At 49.0% G+C, this 17,986-nt stretch overlaps 4 protein-coding genes across 4 annotated transcripts; 2 read left to right on the top strand and 2 right to left on the bottom strand.

The window, feature by feature from the left end:
* The first annotated feature begins 2,276 nt into the window (after positions 1-2,276).
* LOC128272223 (uncharacterized) lies at positions 2,277-6,910 on the top strand. The gene is made up of 4 exons (XM_053009990.1): positions 2,277-2,958; positions 6,048-6,142; positions 6,237-6,340; positions 6,707-6,910. Exons 2-4 carry the CDS (start codon positions 6,061-6,063, stop codon positions 6,908-6,910), a joined length of 390 nt encoding a protein of 129 aa, XP_052865950.1. The 5' UTR covers positions 2,277-2,958; positions 6,048-6,060.
* Positions 6,911-6,990: 80 nt separating this feature from the next.
* LOC128272222 (ankyrin repeat domain-containing protein 39) lies at positions 6,991-8,038 on the top strand. Its single transcript, XM_053009989.1, has 3 exons — positions 6,991-7,225; positions 7,298-7,501; positions 7,562-8,038. Exons 1-3 carry the CDS (start codon positions 7,123-7,125, stop codon positions 7,801-7,803), a joined length of 549 nt encoding a protein of 182 aa, XP_052865949.1. The 5' UTR covers positions 6,991-7,122; the 3' UTR covers positions 7,804-8,038.
* Positions 8,039-8,815: 777 nt separating this feature from the next.
* LOC128271371 (eukaryotic translation initiation factor 3 subunit H) lies at positions 8,816-10,262 on the bottom strand. The gene is made up of 2 exons (XM_053008860.1): positions 10,182-10,262; positions 8,816-9,987 (listed from the first exon to the last, which is right to left on the bottom strand). Exons 1-2 carry the CDS (start codon positions 10,254-10,256, stop codon positions 9,061-9,063), a joined length of 1,002 nt encoding a protein of 333 aa, XP_052864820.1. The 5' UTR covers positions 10,257-10,262; the 3' UTR covers positions 8,816-9,060.
* A 3,355-nt stretch (positions 10,263-13,617) lies between these two features.
* Positions 13,618-14,260, bottom strand: LOC128273996 (SPRY domain-containing SOCS box protein 3-like). The gene is made up of 2 exons (XM_053012080.1): positions 14,003-14,260; positions 13,618-13,933 (listed from the first exon to the last, which is right to left on the bottom strand). Exons 1-2 carry the CDS (start codon positions 14,258-14,260, stop codon positions 13,673-13,675), a joined length of 519 nt encoding a protein of 172 aa, XP_052868040.1. The 3' UTR covers positions 13,618-13,672.
* Positions 14,261-17,986: the final 3,726 nt, after the last annotated feature.

The following is a 17,986-nucleotide window of genomic DNA, read 5'->3' as shown; positions in this document are numbered from 1 at the left end:
ATAAAACTCTTAATTTGTGTGAATTACAAAAATGAATTATACAACCAGAAGAAGAAAACAATGAATTATACAAACTTTAGGGCAGCAAAGTGCGGGGCAAACGGGGAGCAGCGTCCCCTCATCGTTCGTGTGTCTGTGTGTGTGTATAGAGGGATCGGAACAAAGTACATGGCCGGCACCCCCCCCGGATCCGGAAGTACTCTGATTGTGAAGGGACGCCCGCCCGCGTTTCTAAGCTGTCTGGGGGCGTTGCTTAAGTGTATCTCTTCGTATGTATGTGTATGTTTATCATGAGTTTCGAGTAAGAGACAACAGAGAGTAAAAATCAATCAAATCCAAATATTCAGATGACTCGATTCCATTTTTGGGCGATGGTCGCGCGACGAAATGCACACGTGGTATTATCGGCTAGACGAAATCCATTTTTTCCAGTACGTTTCAACAAGCTAATTCTGGTGAATTTAACATAAAACGAGACTATAGAGTTGTAAACGAACGGATGATAAACCACGAATACACACGAGAACCGTTCACAGTCAGTCTGGATCATCACACAACCGTATCATAGTTGAAATGATCGCTAAAACGCAACACAGCTCCCATTTACAAAAAGAAGCAGTATTGTCCACCCGGCCGAACACACGCGGTGTACAGGACATCAAAAGCAGTCACAAAGCAGCCTCGCGATGGGCAAGCCGGGAAAACGCACCGAATGAGGGTGGACGCGCGCGGTGTGTTGGGTGTGTACAAGTCAAACAAAAATCAGACGATCCATTAACAATAGGAAAGAATCAATAAAAATAAAGGAGAAAACACAACACGGGCTCTCGTTCGCCAATCCCTGCAAAAGGACGATGACACATCAAGGGGGGGTTGGGGGGATTAGTTTGAAAAGCGCCAACTGTTGCTGTTCGTTATACTTTGAAGCTTTCTTTTCAGTGGCGCTGGATTCTGACGGATAGATGGCGCTGTGAGCTTAACCGAAAGCACCCGCAGCCACTGGCTGCGTACTTCAGTGGACGAACCATTTTCAGGTTTGTAAAAACCATTATTTTTCTAACCAAACAGATTTATTGTTGAGTTTACAACTCGTTCGCATTGCATTTTCTCTTTCTTTTCCTGTACAAGGCCTAGTTTTAGTATGGAAGAACGAACCGTTTCAATCGAAACCAGTTGCGGTTCATTCAAATCATTTGGATCATCATTTGGAGTTAGTTATCTGTTGTTCACGTGTTCTTGTTTACTTTCGTTTTATTACTGAACGACCTACAGGAAGTGCGGATGATGTAAGAACGCGCCAACGCTACGGATGGACTGCTTCCCCATTAAACGATTTCGCGGTTAGTTGAGGATGCGCTGCTGCCTCCGCACGTGTTCCCGTTGCATGCACATGCATTCTTTCATTTCATTGAACCTTCCGTACTCCGTACTCCGGATCACCGATTAATGATTCGTTCCGATTGATGATTATGAGAAGCGAAACAGCGAGTGGCGGTGCAACAGGAGCAAGAAGAACCGGCTCGCGCCAGTTGACTGACCTCGCTGCATCCGATACATTGCCGGTGGGGCTTCAGCCAAAGACTGAAATGCACAACGATTACGAAGGTAATTTGCCCTGAGATCTTATTTAATTTAATCTAACATTCTAAGTGCTGCTCTTCCCATGCCATCGATACCGAATCGGACCCCGAAATGATGATGTCACGCCAACTCCACTCACACCCCAAAGCAACAGCCGATTATCCTTCCCGAGCCAGCAATTCAAACCGATCCGTGTCGATTGCCGATTAGCGGTAACCTTTCGTTTTTTTTTTTTTTTTTTTTTGGGGGTTGGGAGGCCACACCTCGTCATTTTTTTGTCGGCCATCCGTTTTTGGCGTGTGGAGCTTGTCAGCGAAACGTCATGCGGCGGAACCGGCTTTAACCCTTGCTTGCTCTCTCCGTTGCGGGAGTCGCGCTCTTTGGAGCGACCTTCAACAAACTCCCGTCGGATTGTTTGGACGAACGACGGAACACAGAAACAGCATGGATCGTGATGTCGAGAGAATCATCGTCTGAGTAAACACCAAGCAGCTCCGCTGTAACGAGCTATCGAACCGTTTGAATCAAAACCGCGGCTCTCTCCTCGTGCGGGCCCTGAGCGAGGCTTTGGGGGCGCGATCTCTCTCGCTCTCGCACCTGCTCATCGGCCACCGGAACAGGTTTTTGAGGTTAGTCGTTGTTTACCTGTCATTCACGTCGGACGGACGTTTACGAGCAAAAAGTGCGTACGGGCACAGCACCGGGAGGTCTCTCTAGAATCCGCCGCCATTCATCATCCGGCCACCGCGGTCAGCAGCAGTGCCCTGAGCTGAGTTTGCCGAGCGCGCAGTGAACGGTTGCTGAAGAATCCTCAAAAATCCAACCTCCAAAAGTGGGCACCGGAGAGCAGCTTAGAAAAGAAAAAGAACCAACCGCGGGTGCGTCTTTGGGTGTGTGTGTGTGTGTATATAGTGTCGAAAAGCATACCGAAGGAACGCGAACTGCGTGCCTATTTCATACAATTTGCTTCCGTTCTACGGTGCGGCATTCATATCGTACCATTTTCTCTCGCTCTGTGCTCTTCGCCGTGAGGGCGAACAAAAGTGAGTGCGGGGCCGCTTCCGGTGCCACCGCGCGGTGAAAACTCTTCCGGCGCCACTCTAAATGGTCTGGTGTGACAAATCTGGGTCGATTCCGTGTTCCATGCGCCCGAACGCCATCGCGATGGCGGTCCGGTAGAATTTCGTCCTTAGCGAAAAAGAGAGAGCTCACAGAAGCACGGGAGAGAGTGCAGGTTTGGGGCTGGATTTTTATTGTTGTGCCTAATTTAGTACGCCCAGCAAAGGATTGCGGAGACACTTTTCATCGAGCAAGCAGCAGCAGCAGCACCGTCCGTCGGCCACCACGATCCATTTTCACCAAGGACACCAGCACCAAGTAAGCATTCTGAAAGTCTGAAACTGGAAGAAGATGGAGAAAAAGCAACAAAGAAACGAAGCGCCTTCTTGGCCGCGGGAAATTCGTATCGCCCACCTTCGTGAGCGTGTTGAATAATTCGCCATATTTTTCTCCGTGCCTTCGGCCGCTTTTATTGGCCTACCCGTACTATTCTGAGGCGCCACATGTGCTGTTACATAAAATAATGTTGACAGTAAATAACGCACCGGGCCGGGTCCGACTTCCGAGCTGGAGCGGCTCACTTAGTTCGTGCCGGCGAAATGGGTGCATTTCAAACCGTTTTCAAAGCCACGCCACCAGAGAACAGGTTCACCTTGAATGTGAGAACCCGCCCAGGAACCAGCAGCGGCTAGCAACCTTCCCGGGATGATTAGTTTGCAACTGTTGCTACTGGCCGGTTTCCTTGGAAATGCAGCCCCTCGTGTGCAGCGTTTACACAGCCTGCTGCTGTTCCCGTCACGAACGCGGCTTCTACTTGTTTGCTTTGGCCCGCCCGTTGATGTTGTCGGCGAGGCGAAGGTTTTCCTTTTCTGGGCTGGTGCTGGTGGACGAGAATTCACTCAGTCTCCGCTTGCGGGGAGCCCTTCGATATTGACACACGCTCTCGACATTTCCGCCACGGTCATCAAATATTTAGCGGCACAATTTTCACCTGCAACCGGTGTGTCGGGTACCGTCGGGAACCGTCTAGCGGGAATAGAGACACATGCTAACCGCGACACACCGCGTATGGTATGTTCCAGAACCCAACTTGAACCGGGCTTCCGCTTTCTCGTGATTTTTCTGTGAACGGGGATTTATAAGTTTTTGTGAAGAAATATTATTTTCTATCATCGAAAAGCCTTACCTTAACGATGACTTCAATCAACCCCAAAAGCATAGGTCACTGAGATCGGCAGGGGCACCGAAAGAGCACGCTTACGCACCCGTTGGAATGTAATCAAAAGCCAAAGAAAAGAGGAAGAAAATGCGTTCATTCTCTGTTCTCCGCCTTCTTGCGTGACGCACATCGCAGCAGGCAACTCGTATCAAACGGTCAACTTTCTAGGGAGGCCCGCAGGTATGCTGGGACAGGTATTTGACCTCTGCGAGCCCAACTCTGGCCGTCGGTCGACCGCTTCCGGAGGCGTCGTTTTCACTTTCGGTTACGCAGCCGCGACTACGTCGGCAATCGCAGCTTAGCATCTTCAGCGCCCCCCCCCCTGCCTGGTGCCAGTGTTACTGAGCTGTTCTTGGCTGTGGCCGAACTTGGAATTTCGTGTCGATAGCTTTTGACAGCATAGTTGCTCTTCATAAATCCATCTTTTTGATCATAATTTCCTCTCAGTTTATAAAAGAGCTCTAGTCTATCAACAATATCGACGGTCGGAACCGACGACCATGGCCCGGGGGGAAGCAAATTTCGCATGCTTTCGCTTCCACCATCCAAAAATGAGCCGTGCACAATTCGTGAACGAAGTACGGTGGATTCCATTGTTTCAGTAGGTCTGTGCTGTGGACCTCTGCCCGTTGGTTTCGCTCTCCTGTACGGTGTTTAATGTTGTTTTGTTTGAAAAAACGTAATCACGTTAATGAATTCATTTGCTACAAGGAAAGGCAGCAGCAGTAAACGGCGGCGCGCAGTGTTTTGGGCTGATGGCGGCCGACCGGCGGAGTGGAAAGATGTTTAGTTTGTGTAAATAAGGAGCTGGCAACCGAGCATCGCATCGTCACGCAAGTCCGTTGGATTCGTTACCCGGCTTCAAACGGGAACGGGAAACGGACGTATGCGGGCAACAGACTCGTTTGTGGTCAGCCGCGAATCCCTTGGCTGCTTGGTTTGTGAGAACCAACGTCCGCGGGCGCATCTCGTAAAACTAGAGGCATATCGTAAAACGGCAAACCCTTCCAGTCGGTCGGACCGTTGCCGGTCACCGGTTACGGGCCAGCAAGTGCGTGAATAATTAAAATTGAAGGCACACCGAAAAGCTCGGCACTTTCGGAATGGCGCGCGCTCTCCATTCCGCCGCGTGCCCGCTAACCGGAAAGAATTGCCGAAACAATTTGCATATAATACTCGAGCCAAATGGAAACCCGGTATGGTTTCTTTCACTTCTTTCCTTATTTGCACCTCGATCTGTTACACTCTCGATTGGTGCATTTGATTAATTGATTAAATCTTGATCACAAAAGGAATTATTTCCAGCCGTGCCGGATGTGCCCTCCACGCGGAAAGGATTTTTCTTTTGTGAAATGATTTTCGTTTGGTAATTCTTTCTTCATTTTCAAACGGTCCGGAGTTCAAAGATACCGCATCAAAATATATAATACGTGGCATGAAGTCGACGAAAGTGTTACATCAAGGATCAACGATTTCGCTCTTTACATCATTGTTACTTTTTATACTAATGGCATAAAACGTACGTTCCCTTTCCGAGCCTGGCCTATCTGCTGTACCACCCAAGAATTCTTTTTCCCCTGACAGCGGCAAAAAATAAAAAGCGTTTCGTAACACCAAAAGTAGGAGCTCGTCCCCTCGTCTTCAGTAGGCGGGTGCCACCGGCAAAGAAATGCCAGCATGGGGCTGGCCATTAGCCAGAAAGCAATCTCCGGGAAGCTTTCTGACTCTTCCGGCGAGGGTAGTCTGTTTTGGCACGTCGGTCGCATAAAATATTTACAAATCCCTGACCTCCGCGCGCCGATCGGGAGCCACTGGCAGAAACCGGTGAAGCGTAAACAGTGGCCGGATCCTCTCGGATGGGAAATTGCTACGGTGTTTTGCCGTTCGCATAAGTTTTTTAAATAATTTCTGTGTGTGTGCAACCCGGGTGCATTTGTTCGCACTGTTTAGTCTTAATCCCAAACACACCGGGTTGAATTAGATATGGGGTTTACTGTTGCTGCATCGTAATTACGCGTCAATTTGCATTAGGTCAGTTTCTATAAATAAACCTGTCCGGCGTCTGGAGAATGGGAGCGCGTTTAACAACCGGCTAACTTAACACCGCCGCGTTAAATTTACGATTTAACCTGCGCAAACGTTGCAAATCCCGATAGAAACGTTAACGTGCATATTTCCTTTCCGACAGAAACTGATCCCCGATGCCATACATTCTCATCCGCGGCAATCTCGCCTCCTACGGTCATAAGCATCCGTTTCGCGTGCTAGTCTCGGGGTTGAAGGGTAAGTCTGCAGAGTCAGCGGTCTCTGGCCGGTAGTGTAATTAATATTCGTTTGTGGCTTCCCGTCTCGTCCCGATTACCACAACGCTCTCTAGCGGCCGACCTCGAGCAGCTGAGCAGATTCCCGTGCGGCGGTTACAGCGATGAGTCAACCGTCGTCTATCTGCAGCATCCGTGCGTGATACTGACCGCACTGGAGGTAAGATAACAGGAACTAACGTTGAGGTTTTAACGCATAAGACACTTATTTGTTTGAAGAAAAATGTGCCATCTAAACCGACCGTAGGTTTCCGACGCTTCTTGAAGGATATATATGAATGAAATATTAGTTCAAGGCTGTAAGAGCAAAATTATGACGAATAACCGTCATTTTGATTTAATATCGTCTGCTGGCACCAAAGCCCCTATGTGTAGGCAATCTGCACTACACCTTTTCGTAGTTTTTAGAACAGACGAGTTTCTTAGAACATAGTGCACGCCCAATGCAATAATTAATCATTATTAATCCCATTGTAATAACATGATTCATAATTTCATGATTTCCAATAACCGTTTTGATCGTCAGGTCCTCGGTTACCGTGTGGTTGCCTCCTCGTCGACGGCGGTCAAGCAGGACTACAATGAATATATGTGGACAATGCGGAAAGAATTCAGCGATCCCGAGCCATACCTGGGCGACACGTCGGCTTCGCTGTTTGAGCGGGATAATCTGACCAACAGTGGCCGAGAAGGAAACGGACCAAAGAGTAAAATCGACGTACCCGAGTAACGAGCCAGCTGACGGAACGAGTCTCAACATGCTGTCAGTGCGCCGGTTTGTTTTGATTGCGTTTTTAGAACTGACAGCACCCTCATAACAAGTTGAAGCCGAGCACTTTTGGAGCTTTGATTTGTGTCGTTTTGCCTGTTTTGCCTGCCGCTGCTCCTTGCTTGGATGTTTATTTGCCGGAGTCTATTAGAAACTGTGCGTTTGTCCGGACAATGGCTCACGGTTGCCATGGACACCAGTGTCCGCCGAAGAGTGGAGCCGTAGCCATTCAATCCCTCGACGAACTAGACTTTGACCGTGGAATATGGAGTGCCGGTAAGTGGATGAAGGAAGCCCAAATGATATTACTTGTTTTACTCATATTAACAATCTGATTCTGCCTTCCAGCGATGAACAACGAGATCGATCGGCTGCGTACGCTAGTGACCAAAGGACATCTGCAGGATCGTGATAGTTGCGGTTACACCGCTCTCCACTATGCCGCTCGTAGTGGCCACCTGGAGGCGTGCCGATTGCTTCTGTCCGCCGGCCTTGGAGTGGACGAGGTGACGAACGGAGGCGTGACCGCGCTTCATAGAGCCGCAATGATGGGTAAGGATCTCATCGGCCCAAAGTTGCCCCACGAAATAACAAACTTCTTCGCATCCTCAGGGCATGTTGAAATCGTTGTTGAATTGTTGAAAAGTGGGGCCGATCCGCGGCGACGGGACAACGATGGACGCACGGCACTACATCGTGCGGCCGAAGGAGGTCACCTGAGCTGCTGCCAGCGGTTGGTCAGCCACAGTGCCACTCTGTTGAGGATCGAGGACGAGCGACACCAGAAACCGATCGATCTTGTGCCCGATCATCGTACCAACAGCGACGAGCTGCGTCATGTTTTAGCTTTGTAGCTTTGTGTTTCTTCGTTGATACAGCGCACAACACAAAAAGTTATGCAACATTCATTGTTTGCTTGTTTTCGTTGCCAAAAGGACCCCAAACAGCTTTTTGGAGGTCGTCTGAGTCCCGGTGCAGAAGGCACCATTTCTCTGCGTGTCGCACAAAGTCTTTGTAGGCTTAAGAGTGTCCAAAATTAGAATACTACTAGTGAATTGACATGTATAAAATGAAACATTAATAAAACTATTAAACACACAACATGAATGCGAGAAAGAAGCACGAAACAGGGTTATTACGAATGAGCTAGGTTGCGTTCCGGATAATCTCTTTTCTACTAGCTGTTCCCGGCTGCGTTGCCACGCCTGATTTCATTCTCATTTCACGGCGTTTCAGAGGATCGTACATCCTGGAGACGTATCCGATCGGCTTCCCTTCTCGCCTCCCCGTCGTCGTTTATTAACCACGTGCTGAATTTGGCTCAAATTGCTTGAAAACTATCCAACTTTTGCTGAAATGTACCCAGATTTTGTATGGGAGCCTCACTTGCCGAAGGTGTGGGAGGGTCGGATTGTCCTGTATTCACTGTCCGGTGTCACAAAACTACGCTGTGCAAAATTTCACGCGGATTGCTCCAGTAGTTTTTGAGCAATATGCAAAAGAATCTGAAAAATAAGAGCAATTTTTTAAAAATACTCGAAACAATTCGAAACCCGAAAAATCCGAAATTTTACTAGGGGAGCAGGAGCGACTGGTAGGTAGCACCAGCAATAGCAATATTTCATGATATGGTCAAACAATATCTTCGTCAATATTTCAATATTAGTGCGTGTGAAATATTTTGGTGCAAGCTTGCAATGAAAAATTTCGTAATAAAATTGCACGATATGATCAAACAATAGTTTTGAGTATTATTGCTTGCCAAACATTTGTTAGCCCCAAAAGAAACACATATTCAGCTCATGAAAAAGCCATAAAGTCGATGACATTCTAAACACGATATCAAGAAAACACGAGCGCTTTTGGTTTGACCCGCACCTGGCCGTAGTTTTCCTCGGTTTTGCGAAGAGAAGCACTACGAAAGGTGGATTCATTTTATTACTTTAATAGTTCACACTCCGGCCCTTCGCTAGGGTTACAACCCTCTCCTGGAACGATAGTGTGAACCGCCTGGAACGTTTGTTTGCTGCTGCTGCCTGCTGGTGGTTGCTCCTGATGTCGGGGATGATTGGTCACGTGTTTACCTTTCAATTCTACCACAATCAAGCGTATTACTTGTTCTCCTTGGCATTCTGAAGAGCCTGAGTCATGTACAGTTTGGCGAGCGACTGCGAACAGAACTGAGAAATGTGCTGCGCGTACGTGTTGATCTGCCCGGACACGATCATCGGATTGAGGCGTGTCGGTACCGGTATCGGGCGGAACAGTTTGTTGATCTCTTCCTCCGGCACCGCCGTCTCGCCCTTGGCAATGCGGGCCGCGTTCTCCTGGGCGTGCTTGGCCAGCATCCGGTGCTTTTCCTGTTCCTGTCGAATGGCGGCCTGCTGGTACTTGTTGAACTTGGTCGCCTCGTGGTTCAGCTCGTCCACCCGGTCCATCATGCAGCGCAAATGGTTCTCGAGCACCGAGGCCGTGCCGAGATCCAGAAAGTGCGTACCCTCCTCCTCCGGCACCATCTCCGTCAGCTCGGACATCATGATGTTGCACAGGGCCGAGTTCTTGACCACGATCGGAATCTCGACGAACAAGTTTTCGTACCCGACCTTCAGGTTGCGCAGCGCTTCGGGCGTAAAATCGCGCTCCTTGTACATGGCGATCGCCTGCGGCGTCAAGCGGTACGCCTTCAGCGTCAGGAAGCCGCGGGCCGACTTCTGCGTGTCGTAGATCACGACCACCGACTCCTCGATGCTGGTCTGATAGTGGTACTGCGACTCGAGCAGCGTGTTCGAAAGGAAGTTGCCAACATCGGCGCTCTGGTACCAGCCGACGTGAAAGTGGTCAACGTTCACGTGCCGCAACCGGCGCATCATGTTCAGCTGGTACTCTTCTTCGTCGATCGTTTCGTCCGACTTCGGGAACGGGAAGCAGTTGGTAATCTCGAGCCGATCGTCGACCACCAGACCGAGCAACGCTCCCTGCGCCACCTCCATGTTGTTCAGCGACTCTTCATGGCAATGTTTCACCATTTTCATCGCAGCCTGTGAAAGCGTAAAAATCGTTAGCACCGAGGGGTTAACAGTCAACGCACACACGCACGAACAGCCGCACATGGAACGCCAAGGCTCAAGGCTCCGGTTGGGTGGACACTTTTTCCGAATCAATCCGTGCAAAATGTGACCATTCTCGATAGCAATGGTGTTCGCCGGGATCCGGTACATCGATTAACACTTACCAGGCCATCGCACTGGACATAGGCGATGGTATTATCCACTGGCTGGGAGCGACGATTTCCACCACGACTTGCCATTTTCTTCAGAAGCGAAAAGAAGAAAAAGAAGGCCGCGATGACGTTTCGTGTTTGACAGCTGCGGTTGGTACCACAGTTGATTGGCTGCGTCATGATGCGAGTGCCGAAAAGTACGCAGCCAAGCGCAGTGCGATTTGAAATTTCAATTCAACCATTCACAGAACGACGGTTACGGTGATTTCCTTCGCAAAAAGATAGCGCAATCGGTGGTGTACATCAGTTCATTGTTGAATTTATTTTACGTAGCACACGCTGTAGCCCAACTGGTCGTACAATGGTTTGCTGCACCAATTTCGTGGCAAGCTTTTCCCCTACGATAAGCCCCGAGAACCAATTTTCGTCGTTGCAGAATAAGCTGTTTGGTTGCACAAAAACCAGCCAAAACTTTCCTCACAGTGGAAAGAACTCCCGTGGACCGGGCTTCTTTTTGTTCAACCATGCAGTTTCTTAGTCACACGCTGGCAGCGCACCGCGAATCAAACATGTACAAATTAAATTCTTTACTCAACCTCATGCTTGCTACACTCTACCGCTCAGGCATGCTTCACTATTGCACGTTCGATGGCCTATCGATTCTGCCGGGCCGGGCATGGAATGGAACGATAAGTAAGTCTAACTACGGGGGGGTAAGCGGCAACCAAACGTTCGAGCAATAAATATGTTCCCATCTTGTGCGCCGGCCAGAACCGTAAACGGAAGAGTAGTGAGTTTACGGAATTTCAGCTTCCCTTCTCTCGTGTCTCGTCTGTTTGCAAACTGTAATAAATAGCAATGCTGCACCTGGCTACCCTGGCTAACTTTATGGTACACTTTATAGTATATGGTTGGAAACTGTGTTTCGTTTTCGTTTCTACGTTTGACAAACCGCGCAAATTTATCTTACACCCAACGTTTTCTCCATTTAAACCACCGTCCCGTCCCGTTGTAGTTCGATGGATCCGGTGTCTTTCTTGCTTACTGAATAATTTAATGTATGGTTCCTTCCTACTCCTATTTTTTGGTTAACACGTTGCTCATTGCTTCATTATTTCGTTTGGAAGGCGACGAATGAAGTTGGGGCCAAATTGGGAAAAGTAATGGGCTTCACACTAGAGAAGACACATTTAAATTAAGCTACTCTCTGCTCGTTCTGTTTCTGAACTGTATCTGTGTGTGCGTATTGAGATCTTCGCTTCGTACCGATCATAGGTTTATGGTTTTGGTTTTTGCTGGCATAAAGAAAATTAATGCTAAATTTTTGCCACCCAACGCGCTCATCCAAATAAATTCTGCGGAGAGTATCCTGTTACACACAGGACACACACAGACGTAAGGTAACCACCATCAGCTGTCAATACTGTTTCACAACGGCTCGTCCTTACGACGTCGTTCACTTTCCTTCCGCTCCCGATCCTACCGACAATTCTTCTCGCAACAGATACACAAACACACACGCACACATACACGCACACACACACTCAATCATTGATGCCAATCCCAATTATTCGGTACGATTTAATGATAATTTTACGCCTAAACCAGTTAGCCAAAGGTGTGTCTAAGGTGTACAAGTACTTCAGGAGGGGCTCTCCAGGCGATTCCTCGCCGTTCCCCTGCTGCCACGCACCTGGAGACCACAGTCTCATGGGCCTGGGAGCTTTACATGCACAAAAGATACCCTCCCTCATCCTTCATCGACCGTTGGCCATCTCTGCACCCGGAAGTTGCTGCTCTTACGATTAAATTTTGCCTAACCCCGCTTAATCGCCGAAAACGGTACCTCCAATTATTGGTTTTTTAAATGTTTACTATTTAATTTACTTATCCCTTCCTATTTCCTTTTTCTTTTTCACTATCCTTAAGTTCCAAAATTCATAGTTTACATTTGTGCTCCGTTGGGAACGCGATCGCGAGTGGCTGGCGGCAGCGCACACACCAGCGTGGCCGTCCGCCCACCAAAACCCGATCGGTGTCCCGTTTAAAAATTTTGAAACATAAAACGATACACGTGAACGTATAAAAAGAGTGTTTCTCTTTGTTTGATTTTTTTGTTTGGTTGGTTTCTTTTTGAATTTTTGTCATGCGCGTCGCGCCGCCCACTGGCTGGGGACAACACGACTTTCAAAAATCTACCGAATAATGTCCTTCCGTCTCGACGTGCTATAAATTCCTAAAATTTTGAATCCCTCATTCACACACACTTACACGCTCACTCAGTTCTCGCGGATCTACACACGACTGTCACGATTAAAATAAAGAAAACTCTTGAAGAAAACAATTTCAACTTTAAATAAAGGAACAATAAATTAATACACCATTAACTTGCAATAAATATTTTCTTTTAAATTAATATAAATAGAACAAAAAGTCCTCACAAATAGTGGCTATCACTTGCAAATGGCACAACAAAGTGGTAAATGAGGCTCACATGATTTTTGGTATAAAATTGTCGAACGCTCCGTCTCGGGAAGCATAAATAAAAATCGATAAACAATATTAAAGCCAGTCGCCGGTCCGTGGGTGCACGTGCCCCTCGGTGAATTACATTCACAGCACACAACAATTCGCGCAATCTGTCTCCACATTCACCACACACACATACGTCCATGAACACACGTACACTCGTGATTACTTGCGAACTACAATTGTTTGCCACATGTTTTTTTAAATGTTTGGTTTGGTTTTTTTACACTCAACCCGCCCGATGGTGACGGGATTGGTTTTTGGTTTCCATTGGCCAGCATCCACAGCGCGAAAGGGTTGGCGCGGTTTAGCGCAAATCGCTATGTACAGATCCGGATCCGCGGCTTCAACTCCACGCGGCGATGTGCCTGTTAACACCACTGCCGGGAGTTTCCGGCGGCTTTTGGATATTCAACCTTTTCGAGGGCCGCCATTCACACGCGCGCGTCCTCATTTATGCTAATCTTACGAAACTAACGAGCTTACCTTAAAGCCGTGGCCAGCCAGAGCGTTTCCGACGGCCCGACGTCGGAATGGTGACGAAGTATGGCTTATTAGTGGCCCCCTGGCCAGGTGGTGACTAGAGAGAATGTGACTAGAGTTTCACTCGCTTTGCGATGTACGCTCCGTATCGATTGTTAGTTCGACACGGATTGGGTTGCAAACAATGGAAAAGGATAACAAACAAACGCGAAAACTAAAATCCGTTGACACCGTCACGTTTTGCACGTTTTCCTAAGGAACCGGATGCTGGTGGCGCTGTGAGGCCGAACGTCCGAGAGAGCGCGCCGTACAAGGCTTCTCGTCCAATAAACCTAAGGCTGACGGAACCCGAGTGGCCCGAGTGGGGCCCGGGAAACAAGGCAACAAACCAAATGGGACCGGCCGGTCGTGGCCAAGCACTGCGCCGGCAACAAATAGAAATAGTTAATAGGTCAATTTAACTACGCTGTGTTGTGTTGTTGGGTCGTCTCTCAGTACAACAGGTACTGTTCCGACATGTGCAGCTCCAGCGGTCGCAACGGCGTGCTGCTGTCCGTGATCGCCTCGGCCAGATAGTTCTTGATGCAGTACGGCAGGGCGAGCCGGTCGAGCTTCTCCTGCGTGTTAATGTGCTTGATGATGACCGCTCGGCAGCGGTCCTGAAGGTTCACGAAATCGCGCCGCGTCTCGGTGAGGATCATTTCCGTCTTGGCCGCCGTCGAGCAGACGATCGGGTACAGTGGTTCACGGATCTAGGAGGGTGAGTCGGTTTGGGCCATTAGTATTAGAGACACATGACCCGCGAGTGCCTCGAAGCCTACCTCGTTGAGACCACGGAACGCCACACCCAGACAAACGTCGTCCTTGTAGTACGTCAGCGTGCCGGCAATCCCGTCGAACAGGATGCCAACCTTGGTCGCCTGGTTCTCCTTGAAGCGCTTCGTGTAGTTCCGGGCCATACCGCCGTGCCACAGGAGACCCTTGTGCGAGAGACCCCAACCGTTTCGGTCCTCCCCGAGCAGGTTGGTGAACATGTTGACGTGTAGCCGGGCCTTCTTCGTACCAATGCCGAACATCATGCTGGATGGGAGGAAATAGAGAGAGAGAGTGTGGTACAGAACCATTGATAAGATGCAAGGAAGCAAGGGAGTTTTGTGTGCGATCGACATTCCCATGAACCATGCCAGGGAAGCATGATCAAGAAGAGGTAGTTCAATGCGGTTCTTTTCGGAATACAACCTTCAACCAAACAATTCAATACGATAAAATGAAATATTTCAAAACGTCGGTACCGTTCGATTTCATTATGTCGCCCTGTTTCGGAGGTAGGAAGACCGGAAGACCGGAAGACCACTGAAGGCCCTTTTTGAGTGGTGAAAAAGCACTTTCTACACGGCAAGTGTTTATAATCCCACCATTGTAAGAATCGGTTGTGATTTGCGCTCGGCAGGAACAACCTCTAATGGAATGTTTTAATACCCGGCAAAGTCGCGCGTAATCCTGGCCAAAATAGTGCTTTCATGTTCCAGGCATCCTCTACGTGAGGGCTAATGCAACCGCACGTCATATGCAAACACAGACCACTTCTGATACTGAGTGTGGGCAACACAAACACACCGTTCCGTCGACCGTCAGACGTTCAGCGGGGCACGTAAAACAGAAGTGCTGGCCAGAATGAAGCATAATTCATAATTCCGTTCGCTATCGCTGGGGAGCAGAGTCGGAGATTTGATGTTCGAATCAGAACCACCCCCCGTTCTGATGCTTCGCTGGCCGTCGCCGGGAACGCGTCTTGCTTGTTTGCAATCCGTTTGCATTCCGAACATAAATCTGCATTTAGATAAGTGCGAACACGGGCCCCTTACGACCTCTCCCTCCTGTTTGGGGAGGTTTGGGTGCCATGGGTGAAAGTCTGGTTCACGTCGTCCGCGGACGCTCCAATGGAAGTAGGAAGTTTCATTCCGAAAGCCGGAAACCCGTCCATTCAGAATAATTAATTCAACGCCAAGACAGTGCTTCGGCCGTTGCCGTAAACGTCGTTCAAAAAGGAGTTGGCCGAACGTGTGCCGAGCCGTGTCCTCTTCGCGACTGAAGGGTGCGCACCTCCGGGGCGGGGTAACGAATCTCAGCCCAGACAGCCTTTTTCTGCAATTACACACAATGGAAGCGGTTTAGTGGTTCCCGTTCCGTCGGTTCCGTTGCCTCGGCAAAATCGGAGAGTTGGAGGACGTAATATCTTAATTTTTGACGACCGTTTTTCGCAGCATTCCGCAGAACAACCGACCGGACCCAGGTGAGCGAATGATGCTCATGCGCTTCCGTTTTCCGGCACCGATCGGCTTGTGAGGTGATAAAAGTCCAATGACCCAATCGACCCCAAAAAGTTAAGCCTCTTCCGTCAGAGCCTTCCACCGACCAATTTTATTGACTTAAATTTCCGTCTCAATAAACAGCAAGCCAATAAAAACGGAGCATCTCCCAGCAGCAGTCGAACTCTACGGGAGGCTGTCTAGCTGTGTCCTGCAGAGCCATCATAAAAGCGAGCCAACCAGCAGTCGCTGGAACAACAATAAAGGAAGCATCCACCGAAAAAGAAAAAAAAAGACCGAAAACCCCAGGGATTCTGGGTTGCTTGTGGAGTGGCCCAAACTATCCGGCTCCGAAGTAATTCCGGAAGCATCGTGGAATGGACCTCTGTTTGTTTGTCGGTTCGCTCGGTATCCTTTCAATTCTTGGGGCTGTCTGTGAGGATGGGTGCGTAAGTCTACGATTTGGCGTCCGTGGCACACCCCACCGAGATACATAGAGAGCAAGAAAGCGAGAGAAAGCGAGAGAAGCTAGGTGTGGCATGTGCATCGCACATGTAACCAAACCCATAGCGGTCAAGAGAAGGATGAGACACTTTTGGTTCCCATGCAATAGACCCGCTGCATAAGCAAATAATTGTCCCCAGACAATCAAACTGCTTATGCATGCGTGAGAACGATTGAACGATTCCCGCAAGACACAAAAGTGTCTTGTCATCATATTAGCGACACGCGCCGTTACGCGCTCTGCGCGAACGGCTTCCTTCTCTCTCTTTTCTCATCCTCTCTCGGCCCTATGTTAGGAACCATAGGGGTATCGTTTCAAGTATCTCCAGGTAGGAAAATATGTAATAGATAAAAGTTGAATCAATAAAGAATGGACAGCCGACTAAGTCGGACGTGAATCTTAAACAGTGGTCAAACCTTTATTGTCAATTACCAGTGTGCGCAGCGCGCTTCATAGGGAAAATGTCGTAATTTTAATTAAAAATTATATTAACCCATCCTTGCGCGGCGCAAGCTCCCGCACCTGGACGCCAGACTCGACAGACGGAAAGATTCGAGCCAGTGGCAGAAAGCGGTCGGCAGCGAAAGAACGTCGATAGCTACAGGGGAACTACGTAATAGTTTATTTAAGTTAGACAAACGGTCCTTAATGTTGACTACATCTTAATGACCTTTCTGCTTAATAATAACTGAACCCAAAAATAACTGGATAACGGGAAACTGTCACGATAAAAACTGTAGCCACACACACGCAAAACCACTTATTTGGTGTCATTTTTTGGCGGGGAAGCCACCGCATGGGAGCGTTTTTCGTGTTATAATAAGAGTTTTCTGTTAGCGCCTGTCGGACAGATGAGCAAACACAGAGACGGGCAAAAACATGGCCGCTGCCAACGGAACCACTTGTACGCGAATTAACAGTCCCTCGAACGGGTCGGTCGGGCGACGCCCGTTCGAGAGGACCTTTTACCGTAATGACGTAAGCGTGCCTCTGGTCTCAGGCCTCCGGTTCTCTCCCACCAGCTGAGTGCTCTCCTAATTTAAATTTTTCCCGGGCACCGCGCGCCACCGACCTCGGGCTGTAAATCAAAGTTCTTTTCATTTTTCAAACCCCCGAAATCCTTGTGCGATCCTTGGAGAGCACCACTTTCGGGCTTTAAACGGGTGTCGGGCGCGTGCGGTGCATAGTTAAAGCAAAGTCCTTCGGAACTCTATTGGTGTGAGGCCGCCGGTCGGACCGATTCGCTGACACTTGAAGTAGTCGGCGCCATTTTCTTCAATAAATTGGTGGCCTGCTTGGGGGTGCCAAAAATGGCACCGAAAATACAACGATTTATGGCGTCAATTAGTGGCGTCTGGAAAGTGCCCAACCGCACAACACACATGGACGCGGCGGTGGACCCACAGACGGGCGAAATCTGGAGTTATTGGGACCCGGACCGGAGCGAAAGAAAGAATGTTTTTCACGCTTGCCACAGAGCACGGGCGATAGCCGCTGGTATGGTGGCCAGTCGGAAGCGGAAACTTTACCAACGTTTAATCGATTGTTTTTCGTCCGTGCTCATAGTGTTGCGGACGGACCAGACCAGACCGACCAGAAAAGTAGCGGACACTCGTCGTAAAGTGGCATTTGATTAGAATAAATTACGACCAACCGGCAGCTCACCGTAGTTCCTTTCTTAACCCTGCTCGATTCGGCGTGGATGTTGACGTGGATCGAACTGGGGCACTTTTTCAGGACACGTTGGTCCAGCGCAACAACAGAGCAAAAACGTGTAGCCAGTCAGTTATTGGCCCCTTCGGTGAACCCATGCAGAAGATTAATATTTACTGAGATAACACACGGCAATGGACACAGTTCGGGCGCAGTGATAGAACGATACAGGTTTTCCCCCGGTTAGTTCACAAAAAAAAAATGGCGCCATCGGACCGCGGCGATAACAACGGGCGAACGTTCCGAGAAATGGCCGTCGATAGGGAGAAAATTAGCTT

This window comes from Anopheles cruzii, chromosome 3, assembly GCF_943734635.1.
Source record: "Anopheles cruzii chromosome 3, idAnoCruzAS_RS32_06, whole genome shotgun sequence".
NCBI classification, from domain to species: domain Eukaryota; kingdom Metazoa; phylum Arthropoda; class Insecta; order Diptera; family Culicidae; genus Anopheles; species Anopheles cruzii.
This window is presented reverse-complemented; position numbering and strand designations above follow the sequence as displayed.